A 17,960-nucleotide genomic window follows, 5' to 3' on the forward strand; every position below is an offset into this window, starting at 1 on the left:
GGTTCTTACTATTTTTTCTATTCTTGGTTACTTTCTGGGCAAAGGGTATGGATGGTCCTCCATTTCAACAGAAAACGACAAATAGAATGATCTATGGTCATCTTTTTTTATACTCCTCCTCCACAGACAGAACGTCATTATACAGAAGACAAACAGGTAAAATGTGTAAGGCTAACGAGTTTGTCCCCTTTCAGCTACTTTTAATCAAAAATGGCGACACCAATGTATTCATTAACTACTTATTTTAAGCTATGAGAACACTTTCATTTTTTATGTAATTGTTATTAGACTTTGTCATAATATGTATTTATGAGAGCAAGACTTGATTTTTGCTAATAATAAAGTGTCACAAACTATCTCTTTAATAATATCCAAGACAATCTTGCATATACAGTTATACAAACATTATTTGTTTGTTTTTTTCCTATTTGGTTTTATTTATAATTATGTATTTTTTTTTATCGTTAACCATTTCTGGCAGCACTGCAAAAATGGATCTAAAAATAAGTAAAATGTTCTTAAAGTTAGTGTATTTATCCTTGATTTGAGCAAGTAAATAAGATGATCTGTTAATGCAATGAGTATTTTGACCCCTAAAATAAGATAATCAGACATCCTGCACTTGAAATAAGATGATGGAGATGAGTTGTTCCTATTTTAAGTGCAAAAATCTTATTCCATTGGCAAATCATCTTATTTACCTGCTCATATCAAGGACAAATACTCACATTTTAAGAACATTTTACTTATTTCTAGTTCTGTTTTTGCAGTGAGATTTCTTTAACGTGTGGATGTTGCAAACAGGGCATGGGGAGGGTGCGACGGGGGCTAAAGCAACGCCCAGGGGGCATTTCCCTCTTCCAGGCATTCCTAGGCCGGTCAAAACACAAAGCGAGCAAAGTTAAACAGAGTAGAGAGGAGCCGAGGCTGGCAGGCCAAACAAACAGAGTTGGTCAAACTGCAGGTTATATGTAACTCTGTGTTGGTCCACTAAATAAAATCCCAATAAAAAGGTAAGTTTTTGATCATAAATGTGACAAAATGTGGACCAGATTAAGATGTAGGAAGACTTTTGCATCGTGGTAACGGTAACCGTTTCTTCGTGTGCTTTTTTATTCTATAAAGCAGCTTAAATGTCAATAAAAAGTAAAGGTAAAGTTAAAGTGCATAACTACGGACCTTTGCAATTTTGCCCATTTCATAAATGTCAGCCTTCTCCTCCTCGAACTCGGCAAAGGCCGTCTCTATTGCAGCGATGGTTGCGTCGTGGTTGGCAGCCAAGCCCAGGGCAGGGAGCCCACGGGGGTAGTAGAACCTGGGAATGTTAACAGCAGGAGGGGGGGGTGCGATGATCACCGGGGCCGGAGGAGGGCTTGGCGAGCGCGGCGTGGGGGGTGGAGAGGCTGCGGCGGTGGGCGGTGCTGGAGGAGGTGTTCCTGGTTTCTTTTCTGGTTTAGGCTGGAGCTGAGGAGATCAAGAGGAGGTCAGATGTGGGAACAGACTACCCGGGTTAGGACTGAATCAATGAATATATTTGCATACATATACATGTAGTGGTCATGGTTTGGATGTAAATGATGAACAAAAATACACTCTTTAAAAACAATACTGCAGTGATCTACAAATGAGTTTGCTGAAGTAAAGTCTCTGACGGATGTGAGAAAATACAACACACAACAACTTCATTTCTGTGAACGTAATGAACCTGTGTTACACAAATGGAAATTCCCGGAAAAAAATATGTCACAAACCTGTTTTGCAATCAGTTAGTCACTATTTCAGTCAACACAGCCAAACATTTTTAACCCAGGTGTTGGCAGGGAAAGTTCCAAGTGGTGCAAGACTATAGATGTCAACATAACACAGGGATGAGGTTTCCTGACCACAAGCTATCAACCCCCTAATAAAGCAATAAAAACACAGATAGCTTTTTTAGAGCCAACATAAAAAGGCAGATCTACACAAATCACTTGGTTAAAGATTGAAATCGGCTAAATGTTCCAGCGATCAGCTCTGATTGGTAAAAAAGCTGATCCTATACTGAAAAAGAAAAATCTGATTTTTTTTCTCCCAGTTTGTTTAAATGACTCCAAATTCAGAAGTCCCACTATTTTCAGTCTGTAAATGCATCAACAACAGCTTGGATTTTGATGCACTTTTTTGGGTTCAATGAATATCAGGTAAAGGTTAAGACTTATGTATATTTAGGGATGATGTTGGTGTTTTCTGTCTGGTGTCTGTTGGAACAGTATCATTATTGTATAAATTTCAATATGAGCTACAGGGAAAACGGCCAAGTGACACAAAAAGATGATTCCAGCAATATATACTCTTAGTTATTGGGAAAGGAATTCAACCTTTGAGAAATAAAGAAAACTAATTTTATTAGATGTTTGCTTCATTTGTATCTGCAAAATAAAAAAGCAAAACTTACATTGGGCCTTTCCTTTCATTGCATAAGATTTAATTAATCACTAAAACACCCAAAAGGTCAACTTTAATTCCTACTACCATGAGCAAAAGGTGAGAGGACATGTTGGCCAAGTCCTGAGTAGAACGAGAAGTTACAGATTTCACTCAGTGTTACTGACCCTGCTGCACATGAAATCTCCAGGCAGACCTCAGTGGAGTCCTCTCGTGGGCCTCCATACTGTGTGTATTGAGCAGGACAGCTGAAGCCGTGCTTCCCTTCGAAGCGTTCATTCTATCACTCTATTCCTGCAACCCCCTGCACTATAAATACACCGCCAATACCTGGCTCAGAATAGTTTGCTGTCCTTGGCATGTAACTCTGGTGTGTCTAAGAGCAACAAGATGCAACTACTGTATCTGCGTGTCTGTAACACGCCAACAGGTTTGTGTTTTATACGATGAACAGACAATCTAAGGGATGAGAATCCAACATCCATGCATTTTCCTTTCACTTCCACACTTGCACGGTGCTTATCCCGACTGTTGAACCGACTGACCTGTTGCTGCTGGAAAGACTTGAGCCTCTTCTTGAACCGTGAGGGCAAGACAAAGTCACACCCCCTGGCCAGAAAAGCAAGCTCCCCCCTCAGGTCAGGGTCCCGCCGTAACGAGGCCTCCTTGTCCTCCTTGATCATCATGGTGGAGGCCGGCGCTCGCAAACCCCCTTACGAGATATGGCCACTGACGCGACTACAGATGAACCGGTTTATCCAGAAATTTTAACAACCACACGCTGTACCTGTAACGGAGAAGCCTACTCGAGAGGTCCCCACTCTGAAGACCAAAACAGCTTTGCCATCCTGCAAAATATCCTCCGGCAATGACTCACAATTCGAAAAAATCTATGTCCTATGTGCTCCTCGTCTACAGAGGGAATCTAAAAGCTGCGTTCTGTAGAGCGGTATCCCATTAATGAATCTGAGTAAGGAGGCATTCCTCAGGCGTCCTGTACCACAGAGAAGGACGGAGCGCGGCAGCATGGTAGCATGCTGCTTTATCTCCAACTGCAGTCCCAAACTACAGCTTCTGTCCTGGGTAGAAACCCGCTGGCTGTCCCCAGGTCAGCTTTGGATGTGCGCATTTGATGCAGCCTGACTGGTGCCTGGCGCTCCAACCCGAGCTCTGACAAGCTGCGGGGGGAAACATGAGCCATGTCGGGATCTTGGTAATGCACACACACACATGCGCGTGCACACACACACACACACGCACGCATGCAGCGTACTGTCTGTCCTGAGCATCAGGGTGGCAGGTGGGAAGGGTCTGCAAACATGTTGCATATCAGCGTGCAATGTTTTGCAGGAACCGGGTCCTCCTCAGTTCCTGCTCGGGACTAAAGTTAGCCCGTAGGAAGTTACAACTCCAAGCGAGTGAAATAATTCTACAGCAGACAGGAAGCCTCTCTTAAGACAGCATGTGAGCGGGCCGGACAAATAAGCTGAAAGATTTTTCTTAGACGCAATTTGAGATGAAGTGATGAATCAGCGGGCAAAGCACCTACTGATAAGAAGTTTATTCCACACAGGGAGAAGCAATGAGAATCCTTAATTAACTACCATTTCCCTTTAAATGCCATGATCTGCACTCAATTATAACCTAAACTGTAAATTGTTAGGTTTGTTGATGAATTTTTAGTGAGTTAACCATTGTCAAATTGAATGTTCAGTCACACAGAATTACAGCTTTAAACCACCTAAGATATTGTGGTAGGTCGAAATATTTTTTAAAAGGTTTAAATGACAGAAAAGGTCAAGAATGTTTCTATTTGAGAGCTAAAACTAAGACCTGTTAAAGCCATCAGTTTGGAATACCCTTTGGGATGGCCTGGCATCATTGTTATGGTAATGCTTTTTAATACGTGCATCCTTTAACATACCGTACATACATTTAAAAAATACCGATGCATTGCAAAACGTCTCAAAATGGCTCTAAGGATCTGGATGCTCCCCTGGGATCTTTGGGTGGTGCTTTAATGAGCACTGGTGCCAGGCCGACAGACCTGGACCTGTCATGTCAAAGGAACTACAAAGAGGCGATCTTGCCACATACTTAGGGAGCTGAGGCTCGACTGGTGTGGCATGGGAACAGGTGGAGGAAAGATCCTGGCTGAAGTGCTGCTTGAGTGTCGCAAGCAGTGAGCAGCCCGAGGATCCCCACTGTCTGTCTGTTCCCACAGATGCTCATTGTCAGGAGCCAGCTTCAGAGCCTCCTGTCACACAACTTAACCCTGTTAAGGATAGTGGGGGGATGCTGGAGGTTGTCCCACTCAGCAAGAGACCCCAACAAATCATCAAACCAGAGCAGGGCCAAAACAGAGACAGACAGAGACAAATGAAGCATACAATTACAAAAAGAGACTCACTCAGTCCGAAGTGCAATTAACATAACAGCAGTGATGAACAAAGAAAATCTGCTGGTGACAAGAACACACCCTACCAAACACTAACGAGGTGCACTGACAACAGCACTCTTCAGTGTGGAAGTTTTACAGAGGGAAGACCATAAAAAAAATCTAACTTATCCATCAGTATTTCATGCATGTTCAGTTGTATACACTTGCTGTTGAGAATAGGGAAACTGTTTTATGTGCGTCGCATGGGGCTGCACTACCCAACCCAGACTTTAGATGAAATCTTGCCTCTTGATTGGTTGGGGGAGCAGCACAAGGAGGAGCTCCTCCAGGGTGACATTCATGCAAGGACCACCACTGAATCCAGTGCACATTCTCTGCCACAGTACAGCCCAAGTTCCCTTCTGACTGAAACTTAACAGTATTTCCTGGTACTATTGACATTCAAGGTTTGTTGTTAATTTTCTGATTTAAGTCTGAGGACTGACATGGCCACGAGAACAGGTTTGGGTTTTTTGTTTTGTTTTGGGGTTTTTTGCCTGGGGAACCATTTATGTCATGATTTGGTCATATGTTTTAGTTCATTATCCTTTTGAGCCGGAAGAGACCCATTTTCAATCAACTGGTAGGAATCTACAGGACTTATTTTGAAACTGAGTATTTCAGTGTTCATGGTGACATTCATTCTGATCAGGTTCCAAGAAAAACCTGAAAAAAAAAAACAAACCCACAGCATCACAGGTCCTCCACCATACTTAACAACAGGAAAGAGATGATATGATATGACATGCAGCGTTTGTTGCTGGAAAGGTCAATCAGTCTCATCAGGATCTGAAGTTCCTGTAGAGTTTAGCAAACTCAGTAATTTTATGTTTGTGATGGTAGGGCACAAAATGTATTTTTCCTTGCATCACTTCATCAATCTCAGGGTTGATTTGGAGACTTGGTGAACAAAAAAGATGCAACTCTTTGCTGCAGTTCCAAGCGAGATAACTGTGGGTGCTCGTCCAGCCTCGTGGTGAGGGCTAAAAGAAACGCACCTGTCTCAGTCATATTTATGATTGTTAGGGGCAGCATTGATACAGCTGTCAGCAATATTGGTAGAAACCATGGATTTTCCTCTCTGAATAAATGCACACAAACTGAGGGCTGTGTTTTTTTCTAAAGCTTTACGTTTGAGATTATGTTGCTGCTGCAAAAAAGATACATATATTCTAAAGGGGGCTGCACAGTGGCACAGTTGGTAGCACTGCTGCCTTACAGCAAGGAGGTCCTGGGTATAAATCACCACCTGGGCTCTTTCTGCATAGAGTTTGCATGCTCTCCCTGTGCTTGCATGGGTTCTCTAGGTTCTCAGGCTTCCTTCCACAAATATGGCTTTAGGGTTAATTGGTCTTCCAAGTGAGTGTGTAGGCGCATGGTTGTTTGTCCTGTGTGTCTCTGTGTTGCTCTGTGATGGACTGACGACCTGTCCAGCGTGTATCCTGGCCTATCAATGATTGCTGGGGATAGGCAACTCTGAATGGATAAGTGGGTATGAGCAATGGATGGATGGATATATTCTAAAGGTTGTCAAGCATTTTAACCAGGTGTACCAGCAGCAACGGTAGCAAAGAAATGAAATAGCAAGCACAGTGTTGCTCTCTTTCAGGGCAACACCAGCCAGAAATCTGGCACCCTCTAGTGCTACAGTAGTTTATATCACTGCTCTTGGAACAAAATATGGCTTTCCTTATTTTGAAAATCAATCCATTTTAGTTAAGTTACTTTCATGATTTCCAGAGTTTTATATGCTTGAGCTTTTAAATGTATTTTTCTTCCATGGTAATTTAATCCTGGAGTGAATTTCTCTATTTTCACAGCACATTGGGGGAAGAGTTGAGAGAGTCTGTTTGTCTGTGGAAATCAACCCAGAAAAATAAGTGAGTCACCTTATGTTTTGTGTAACTCCCTGTAGGCCCTACCGAATTCTTTGGAACAACTGGGCTCCATACCGAAAGCCAAGGTTGCATACCGATCCCAGACACAGCCACACAAACTCAGAAACACATTGTCTGCTTTTCTGCCCTCTTGTGATCTTCATTTTTCAGCGTGAAACACTTCCCCAGCACATAAGAACTGGGCAAGTGTTTTCCAGTATCCCTCGGATCTCAGTTTTATCACAAAAACTATACGTCCGAAATTTTCACATGCTTAACCTTATCAATTGCAGCAGTGCACCTATGACCTCATAAATCTGTATAAAGAGATGTGTGTGTGTGCATTTGACTGTGAGTGCGTAAAGGGAGCCCGAACAGATGCCAGCAGGCAGCTGCGTGCTCTTTTCCTGTCTGACTGACAGCCGGTGTAACCCGGCCTTCTCAGCACTGCTCTGCCTAGGCCTGAGACCAGTTTAGCGGTGAAGACAGTGAGATTGGTGTGAGGAGTCCGAGCCTTCAAAGCTTCAGGATTTAGCACGGTGGTCTGCTCAGGTGACTTGAAAAACACGCACAAACTGTTCCCTTTGAGAAGGATACAGTCAGCAGTGTGTCAACAACAACCCACGGGAAGGAAAAACAGATAAAATGAGGAAAAATTTACAGAGGAACTAAGGTGTTTTACATTAAGTATGACACATTTATTGCTTTGTAAAGACATAAAATTGTGCTCTCGTGATCTTTGACTGGACAGGTCTTCTTTTTTTTTTTTTTTTTTTTTTTTTTTTTTTTTTTTTTTGGACAGGTCTTCAAACCACAGTCAAACCTGCCACTAAGTCACATGACAGATAATCCATAGCGGGACACTGCTCGGTAGACAGTTCCGTTCATTCAATTCATTTAATTTCGTTTTGTGCAAATTTTATACTAATTTCCAACAAATGCTACCCCCAGGCACTTTACAAGACAAATTGGTCAAGTCCATATCTAAAAGTACGCAATCAAACCAATCCAATTACGTAATGAGGTGAAAATTGTGTTACAATCCAGTCATGTTCAACTGGATCCTGGATCAAATGAATGGTTCATGAGAAGGTCTCTGCAGAGCTTAAGCGTTTAAACTAAGGAGGTATTTCCGCCAATAATTTAGCTGTGTTGGAGGATAGACACATCTAAAGCAAGCAGGGAGCCAGCTCTCCGGAACATGGACTTAGACACCCTGTCTCTAGCTGTATGTGTCAAATACAAGTACATCTTTAGAAACCCGAAGCTCCCCTGTCACCACAAAGTATCTCTCACTGTCAAGAAAGACAGATATTACAGTGCCCAAAACGTGACTGGGTGAGTTAAGTGGGACACAATCGCAACACTGTGTGGTATTTCACTACACTTACAGATACAGGTATTTAAGCTTTCACCTCCCCCTGTACAAACTTTTATTGATTAGACATAGAAACACGAGGCTGCAAATGAAGAACATAGAATTGTGATTGAAAAGCAAAAACAAGGTGTCCACAACAAGATGTCAGTTGATATGTACAGTAAAGTGGGTTGAAAAAGGCTCAAAATGGATCAAATACAGTCCCAATTCAACATCTTTGTTGAAGATAAATTTTGACCTTTTTTGCAAAATCTTTCTGAGCTACATACTTTCTAGGTTTGGACAACCAATATGGCAAGGGGCATCTAGTGTTTGGTGCGATGGCAATTTATATATATATATATATATATATATATAATATATATATATATATATATATATATATATATATATATATATATATATATATATATATATATATATATATATATATATATATATATATATATATATATATATATATATATAATGTAGTATCAGCGAGAAAGAAAGTAAAGGTTTACAAGAAGGCGGTGAGACCAGCAATGCTGGCTGGTTTAGAGACAGTGGCAAAGAGGAAGAGAAGGAGGCAGAGCTGTAGATGAGCTACTCTCTGGTAGTGATGAGGATGGATAGAATAAGGAATGAGTAAATCTGAGGGCCCGCTCATGTTAGATATTTTATAGATAAAGCCAGAGAGGCCAGACTGAGATGGTTTGGGCATGTATGGATAAGGAGTACGTGGGTAGAGGGATGCTGAGACAGGAACTGCCAGGCAGGAGGTCTAGAGCTGAGATCTTTTACTCCAGGGGGGGCAGTGCCCAAAAACCTTGCTACTTGTCTCTGCTTCAACACACCTGAGTCAAATAATCAGAAGAAGGAGAACTGGACTGAAGGCTCAGGAGCTAATTCAGCCATTTGATTAAGGTGTATTGGCTCAGGGACACGTCTAAAAGTTCCAGCACACCGGACCTCGAGGACTGGTGCTGAAGAGCTCAGGTTTAGATGCAGAACTGTTCAACTGAACATGAAACATCGAACAACAATAGGTGGTGATTTTTGCATTGCTCATTTAGGCACTATGACTACAATTGTTAAAACAATACACGGTATTGTCTACACAGTATTTTGAGCGGAGAAAGTGCTTAAATATCCAATCTCATGAACACTGAAAAGCAGTACCTATGCGATGACTAAATGTTTCATAAATAACAAAAAATCAGAAGTGCTAAAAAACAGCATGACGTCTTACTCAATGTTGTTCTGTGTAGTAGCCATCATGAATGCGGAAGTCGGGTACGGTCCTGTTGCACTGACTTTTCCAACTCCTATGTCCCACTTAGGAGTTGGAAATGTTCCGGTTGATACTTCCGACTCGGATGTCTAAAATTCCGACAATCAGCATTACTTACTGCTACTTGGGGGGGGAGGAGGGTAGAGGCAGGATAACTTAGGAGCTAATTGAAGGTTACCAGAGGAAAGAAGGCAACACGTGCATTGGTGACGAGTGTAAGGTTTGCCATACCTTTCCCGTGCTCACCATCACAGCAGAAACAGGTGAGTCACGAGCCTTCCTAGCATTGATCGTATAAATACAGAACAGGAAGCACCGAGGGGTCAGCTGTCCAGGAACAACTGCCACCCTTATCAAACTGTTAAATACACACTAGACACGCACACATGTCGTCCTCAAGGACTTAATTAGTCCACACACATTGTTCCGCGTGAGCCTGTGTGAGCGTCCATGTATGTCTTGATGGATTCACTTAACCGGAACTGTTTATTCCTGTCTTTAAGAGCAGCTAAATAGTGTGAACATGGCAGCTTCCTAAATGCACACTCCCAGGACACACACACACACACACACACACTCTCTATGAAACTGGCTGTCTGCTGTGTTTAAATTTATCCGAGTAGGGTTAGCAACTGATTTCATATTTATTTCTGCTTCAGGTACCAGGCAGAGTTCACTCACACCCACATTCATTACCGGATGCAGGGCTGACAGTGTTGTGTGTAACTGTTAAACTTCGGTCATTAAATATAAAGTAGTGTTTGAAAATATTGGAGGATAAGAGAAAGAGGTGGAGACCCCAAAATTAGAGTTGTGATGGTTGATAAGCTTTATTGCAGCTTATTGAACTTAAGCTGAAGTCAGAGGCTACCAAAAATATGTCAAAACTGCGGCGGATTGCAACATCTTTCTTAAACGAGGTCAAAGAATAATGCTGAGGAAGAAAGTGCATCCATAACCAGCATAGTGGGGCAAACAGCTGTTTTAGCTGAACTGACGGCAGGTCTTTCTTAGGTCTTTGAGCTGAAACCAACACAAAGATTTGGTTTCAAGCTTGACAGCGTGGGTGTCAAAGCAAGCCTGGAGTGGAGGCAAAGCGATGCCATGTACTGCATGGCTAGATGAAGCTGAAAACCCATATAAGAAAAGTAGTGGAGCAGATGGAGAAACCTAGGTCAGAGCTTTCCACTAACATGAAGCAAACTGCCTTCTTGGACATCAAAAATAAAAATCTAGAATATGGTGGTTAGTATAAAAAAAATATTAAAAAAAAGCATCTTCTCAGCCTTTGTGAAGAAGATCAAGAAAGCCAACCTTTTTTGAGGTTTTGTTCTTATTTTGTCCTGGAGAGAGTAAACCAGACTTGGGTGCAAACAGAACCAAACAGCAACAGAGTGGTTCTGTACCACGTTCTTAAATTTAAAGAGAGGGAGAGTTTCTACTGCTCTACAGGACGACAGGGCATTTGGGGAGAAGTAGCTTTTTCCCCCCCAAGATTTGGTGGATTCTTGTATAAGTCCAACAGGATGAGGAGTATTCACAGCGTTAAAATTTAACTATTCTATATTCACCAGAAACACACCTAAGTATAGTATGAGTAAAAATAAATGGTGGAAAATAATCCACCTACCTAATTATTCATGAATATCGTCTCGAATATCCATAGAGTTTGATTTTATTAGCTCGACTTAGCAGCAGTTTTGGGTTAGTTTCCATTTATACCTGAAAGGGATGCATGTCTAGTTGAATACGTTGGCCTTAATATGTTGTAATTATCCTATTAACTTAAAAATTGTTGTTTGTAATATGTAGAAACTCATAATCAATTAAAAAATGATATATTCTTTCACCCATGGAAACTGCAATTTTTTCACCTGCGCAATGCATGCTGGGTTGATGATGCTGTTAGGTCCTGCTGGACTGTAACCTACAGAGTTAACACAGGAAAGTTATTATTATCCAAGTTTTTTTTTTTATCATATTGCGTTTGACAGGTGTAAATTTAGACAATGCACATGGTGTCGCTGTTGGCTATAATCTCAAAACAAAAAAACACAAAGTGAAGTGGGTCTTTTTCGCTATTAGAAGAAAACACAACTTCCGAAAGACCAACATTTGTGCTCTCAACACTTCTGTTCTAAAGACTTTTAGTAATTTTTACTAACAAAATTGATGACAACAGGTGGGCGCTACCCTCGCAAACTAAACTGCCGTGCCAACTATTTTTATCCATAAAGAGCTTAAACTCCGACACCGGACCGAAGACTAGATCTAAACAGGTGTTAACGGACCGAAGACCGGACCGATCAGATCATGTCTTCATCATCAATCACATCAGCAATAAACAAAATAACATTTGTCCAATGAAAATCGTCATTACCTCACCCTCAAACAGCCTCATGTGTTTCAAGGAAAATGCGGGTTTTGTGAGGGATAATAAGACTGGCGACCTAGATAGATAAGATAGATGGATGGGTGAGTGAGTGCGTGAGTGTAGGTAGGTATTTTCATGCACCTTGGGAGTCAGTGAGGTTATGCTAGAAACTTTCGGATTTGACCTTTCTTACCCATGACCGTAAACTGCCCGACTGTAGAGACCATATTAAAACAAAAAGATACTTTTATCCCAATCTGATGGGGCACATGAGGTGAGGGTGGATTGAACCAACCTGAGGTAAAGTAGGGTGGGCTCTAAGATTTAGCATTTATACCAGTTATACAAAATGTAATATTTTGTTTTGCTTGCTAGTTGAAAAAAATTCTCAGACTATATAAATGTGTCAGACCCAACTTCTTTGGCTCAACAAATTATGGAGCAAAAACACACATTTGTACCCCCAGTTGTTCAGCCGTCTATGATCGTCCCCCCCCCATCTTGATTTTAGGTTTCACCTACCGAGTCCGGGCCGGTACCTGGACCTGGGAATATGGAATGTAAGTGTGAATGTGTGTACTGTGTCCCTTTTTTTTTTTGTAAGGAGTGTTTGCGTGTGGGGGCACTGTGATGGGAACGAGTGAATGAGACTGTATGTATCCAATCCAATCCACTTTATTTATATAGCACATTTAACGACAGAAAAAGTTTCCAATGTGCTGTACATAACAAAAAATAAAATAAATATAATTAAATAAAATAAAATAAATAAACTAAAAGGACACAAAGGACCACACAACTACGCGGTATTAAAAGCCAAAGAGTAAAAGTGCGTCATAAGACTCATAGAAAACTACATACTCAAAGTATGTAGTTTTCTTTGGCTCTTCACAACCACTAATGAGCATTTCTCTTTTGGATAAACTTTACTTACATAAGCGCACTCTCACAAACACCTACAGGTGCTTAGATCCAGGTATTTACAGACTCACTTCCATACAGAAAACCCCTGTTGTTATCTTCAGCTGTCACTTTATACATGTCGTATTAATTAATACTGTATATACTTCAGTGATGGTATCAAGGCGCTACTTTATTGTATATGTAATACTTTATCCACTGTTCTTTTTACATCTCTATTTGCAGGTGAAGTAGCAGACTGGTGTTGTTTTATCATTCTCTCCCTTTTATCTCTGCTTTCTTTCACCTTTTCTCCTTTTTTTCTCCACTTTCTTTCTTTCTTTCTTTCTTTCTTTCTTTCTTTCTTTCTTCTACTTCCTTATTGTAGTGTCCATATAACATGAAGAATTCCCTGCATAAATTATAATAAAGCTATTTACATGTATACATCAAGCGGAGCACTATGGCGAAAGCAGTACGGCTCCATTTGTGAAAGTAAAATCTGTTGGGCTGTTTTTGGCATTAAGACAACAATTCTTAATGCCTCATTGCCAGACAGGACACTATAAAATAAAAAAAATAAAAAAGTTAGAAAACTAAAACAAAGCTAGGAAAAGGTTAAAATATGATGTTTTCTCGAATATTAATTGCACTGGCAACTATGTATTTTTATGCATGCCAGCCTTAAGTTTTAATGTGACGTAATTATTTTTAATACCTAAAGCAAAACAGCTTCTCCTAAGTTTAAACATAAACCTGATATGATGGGAAGCGGGTTACTATCCCACGTGTATCCATGTGATTGTACACTTTGGACCAACACTGCCAAATGCCATCACCATGGTGATAACCCTTTCCCTGGATAGAGCTGTGGGAGGAATGCTCTCAGAGCTCCAATGCCAAGAGTGGGAAACACAGTTCACATCACTGCTCTTATGTTCTTTATTTTCAGTCCTGCTTTCTCCCTACACGGAGTCGCAAGCACTCCCACAGGCCAGTTACCTTGGGAACCCCCCCCCTCCTTGAATCTGGTTCAAGTGCCACTTCCGTGATAAATGAAGTGAAGCAGTGCTAGCCACGGTCTAGTTCACATCCGAATCAGAGAAAGACAACATGGGAGTAGTTAAAAACACAGCTGCTTCTGTCTGAGGCGAAGCAGAGACTGCTCGGAAATAATACGGTTACATCCTCAAACGCTAAAACTGATCATGATGCAGGTTTTCCTCCACACCAAAGCTGAGAAGTCATCCACATTCACTACCAAATGTGAGCTTGAATGCCGGAAGCAAGACATTCACCTGGAAAACTGTAAGGAAACACCAACATCAACTCCAGCAAAACATTTATAGAGAATATAAAGCCTTGCAAAAGTTCGTACCCCTTGAATTTTCCCATATGCGTTCACATTCCAACCAAACCAAAGGTTATAAAAGCTATATATGAGCTTATATGAGCTGCGTAGAGGGCACAGTAAACACCTGGCAGGAGGTGCTGTATTCAGATAAGAGCAACATGAAACTTTCTAGCTACACCTAAAGGGCTACGTGGCAGAAAACTAACACTGCACTGTGAAACATGGTGGTGGCAGCATCACATTATAAGGAAGATTTCTACAAAAAGGACAGGGAAGCTGATCAGGGTTGATGGGAAATGGATGGAGCTAAATACAGGGAAATCCTGGCAGAAAATCTGGTAGATGCTGCAAAAGACTCGAGAGTGAGGCAAAGGTTGACATTCCAGTCGGAAACTGATTTTAAACATATAGTACAGCCACAGCTACAATGGAAGAGATTAAATCAATGCTTCTTAGTGTGTTAGAATGGCCCAGTCAAAGTTTAAACCTACATCAATTAGAGAACTACTAAGAGGACTTTAAATGAATGATCATTGACGCTTTACATCCACGCTCACTCAGCTTGAGCTATTTTGCAAAGGAGAGTTGGAAAAACTTTCATTCTCTAGATGTGCAAAGCTAGTAAAGACAAATTCCCAAAAACTTACATTCCTTACACCATGTAATCATGCATTATTTGTGTGGGTCTGTGATAAAAAAAAAAACAACAACAACAAAACAGTTTATGGCTGGACTTGTAACGTTCCATGATGTGGAAAAGTTCAAGGTATCTGAATACTTTTGCAATGCAATGTAACAGGCTAGATTTTTAATGATTTTTGAGACAGTTTACTTAGATTTTGCATTATCTATCCAAAGTCTATTTTATGATTGTAAGTAACAAATCCTACATTAGCAGTACTGCTGAATTACATGCTGTTTTGCAGGAGAAGAGTTGTAACAGTTTCATACAGATAGCAGCAGAGCAAATAAGCACTTTGGCTTTGAAAGAAATGCTTTAGTAAAACAGAAAATATAATATCAGTGTAAAGAAGTTATCTCAAGTGACTACCATCTTTAAAAGTTATATTTAGATCCATCAAATGGATTTGAAGTGTGTTTATAGAAATGGGAAAATATACTTGGGACACAAAAAAGATGAACTGGTAAAATTATTATTTATTTAAAAAAAAAAACTTTAAAGCTGCACTGCACTTAACAGCAAACTACAATGTTTAATCACATCAGGCCACAGAAATAAACCCCTGCTCTCTGCTTTCATCCATGCCTGTAACGTCTGATCGAAACTCTGCCACACTGAGATCATCCTGCAGATGGAGCTAAAAATCTCTTTTCTTTTTACAAACAAGAGTGAGCTTGCAGTAAGGCCTGACTCACACTAGAGGCCAGCAGATCCCTGAATGATATTACTTCTCCACAGTGAGGATGGACCAGACTGATGCTGCTGCTGTTTTTTGACTCTTCTGGCCTTATATTCTGATCCAACTCAGTGTAAATGTTAGCAAACATATGAATTTGCATCCGCATCACTACAGCACCCAGAACGGCGACTGATAGCATTGTGTTGAATAGAAAAAAAGTGCCACATGCTCGTGACACATTGAATTTCATGAGAGGTTGCTCATTTAAGTTTTTTTTTTAGCATTAATTCTGATATGGATTTTGGTGGGGAGCAGCTGATCACTAAGGGAGAACACCCCTGGCCCAGCTTGGGTGGAGCAGGGCGAATGTTTGGTTCAAAGGGAGATGGATGAATACGTAGGCTGGGTGGCACCCATGTTTTGGAACACTGGAAAACTCTTTCATATGGAAACAAAGATGCATGAGCACACACAGGCACGTTCACCGAGCCCACCCCGCCCGCCTCCACGCAGTTGTGCCGGATTAAATCCAAAAAAGCCTCCAGCTATCGTATGATCTGTCGTGGTGCCATGACTCTCTAAGGGGGGATCCTTGTCTGCTGATCACATTGCTCAACTTATATTCTGGGATGGGGGAGTCCTTCCACCCAACTTCTCCTTATAAACATGTTGTGGGGGTTTCCACAGAGACCAGAGGGAAGCCGAGGCGATTACGCAGTTGTGAATCCCTCTGAGAAATTTTCAAATGAAAAACTGTATGTGCACGTACATGAGAACGTTAAGAGTTGTCTTTGTGTGTCTATTTATGTGCTTGTGTGTGTGTGTACGCTCGTTGCGCAAGGAGGAACTTTTGGATGACAACCAAGCTTTGCACCGGGAGTGAAGAACTATGATGTAGCCTCATTGAGAACGTGCACATAAATATCAATCAGAGAAACACTGGGATGTAACTCTAGAATTTCAAAGCACAGTACCTTGCATAAATATCAAAACTCTTTTTTTTTTGTATGTGACAACTACAAATGTCAATGTTTTCTTAGTTGAGATTTTATGTGATACACCAGCAAAAGTAAGATAGAAATGTGTAATGGAAGGGAAATTACACAAATGTTTCACAGCCCTTCTAAAAAAAACTGTGACTGATTACCTTTAGAAGTCACTTAATTAGTAAATAGACTCTAGAATTGAATCTTAGTAAGATTGCAGCCATTCTGTGAAGACCTCAGAGGTTTGTTAGAGAACAATAGTGAACCAACAGTATCACAAAGATGGAGTATAGCAGAAAGGTCAGGGAAAAGGTTGCGGAGAATTCTAAAGCAGAGTTAGGGTTTAAAACAATATCCAATATCCAAAACAATATCCAAAGCTATGGACATAGAGGACAGCTGAGTCCTATTTAAAATGTGCCACTTTGGTGCGGCAAAAAGGTGCTCTGATCAGATGAGACTAATATTTAATTGTTTTGCCCAATGTGCAAAGCGGTGGCTTTGGTAGAAAATAAACATTGCACATACACACCATCACTATCCCACTGTAAAAACCTGGTGTGGGCGGTGTCATGCTGTGGGAATGCTTTTTAACAGCAGGGGACAGAGAAGCTGCTCAGACTTCATGGGAAGATGGATGGAGCTACGTAAATAAGGGGCAACATTGAGAGAAAGCCTGTTAGAGGCTCCAAACGACTTTGCAAAAAAAAAGAACAGGTAAAGCGTCAGTCTCTACATGTCCAAAGCTGGAGTGGACACAACCTAAAAGAGTTGTAGCTGCATCGGCAGCAAAAGACGACTCTACAGACTCGAGGAAGCTGATGCAAATGCACGTCACACTTTTCAAATGTTGTAAATCGTGTTAAAAATCGTGCCTCACTGTTTTTCCTCTTAACATACATGCACTACTTTGTGTTGATTAAAAAGTGCTAGGAATACCCTGTGATTTAGGGGTTTCTCATGATGAAACTTGAAAGTGCTTACGGGATATTGATACTTTAACAAAGCCCTGCATGTGTGCGATCATTTGGATGTGTTTATCAAAGGCCGTTGTGTTGAATATCCCATTGTTCGGGCTGACCTTGGTAATACAAAGTCTATTGGAACCATTCTTACTTGCACAGCAACCCAGACCCCCAGGCTGAAAGTATATTTGGGTGTGTGACTAAATGTGCACGCATTCATCCCATGTGCTCACACCTAGGTCAAAACGACCAACTTTCCATTCTTGGCAAAAGTTCCTGCTGTGACCTTATTTCCTGTGGAAGAGGCCAAGGAATGATGTCATCCTCTGCAGACCCAAAGTCAACAACTGTATACCGCAGGGCTCGCCGGCATGAATCCCTTTCCCCCAGGCGCTGCAAATTGTGGTTGTCTTTCTTCATCTGTCTGTTGTTGTTTTTTTTTCTAATGCTTTTGAGTCTTTCCTTTCTTAGCCAGCAACTAAAATTAAAACCCTTGTCCCCATTACTGTCAAAGACATGTATTCTTCTGATGTTCTTGTCCTAAAATGAAGAGAGCTGTATCAACATTTAAGTAATGTAACATGGTTTATGCTGCAGGACTACTGCAAAAAAAAAAAAAAAAAAAATG

The 17,960-nt window shown here is 41.0% G+C and overlaps 1 protein-coding gene across 5 annotated transcripts in view; it reads right to left on the minus strand.

Moving 5' to 3' along the window:
* Positions 1 to 17,960, minus strand: part of ppp2r3a (protein phosphatase 2, regulatory subunit B'', alpha) — a 39,259-nt gene that overhangs the window by 11,471 nt on the left and 9,828 nt on the right. For 3 of the 5 annotated variants that reach the window (XR_004928155.1, XR_004928156.1, XM_036128563.1), the window contains exon 2: positions 1,180 to 1,464. Coding sequence is in view for 3 of the 5 variants with exons in the window: in XM_036128563.1 (XP_035984456.1) it covers positions 1,180 to 1,464 (285 nt within the window). In the remaining 2 variants the exon portion in view is untranslated. Of the gene's footprint in view, positions 1 to 1,179; positions 1,465 to 2,591; positions 2,684 to 2,969; positions 3,614 to 17,960 lie in introns of those variants that run through there. The other 2 variants (XM_036128564.1, XM_036128565.1) reach the window with 2 other exon arrangements.

This window comes from Fundulus heteroclitus, unplaced genomic scaffold (assembly GCF_011125445.2).
Source record: "Fundulus heteroclitus isolate FHET01 unplaced genomic scaffold, MU-UCD_Fhet_4.1 scaffold_100, whole genome shotgun sequence".
In the NCBI taxonomy this organism is placed as follows: Eukaryota; Metazoa; Chordata; class Actinopteri; order Cyprinodontiformes; family Fundulidae; genus Fundulus; species Fundulus heteroclitus.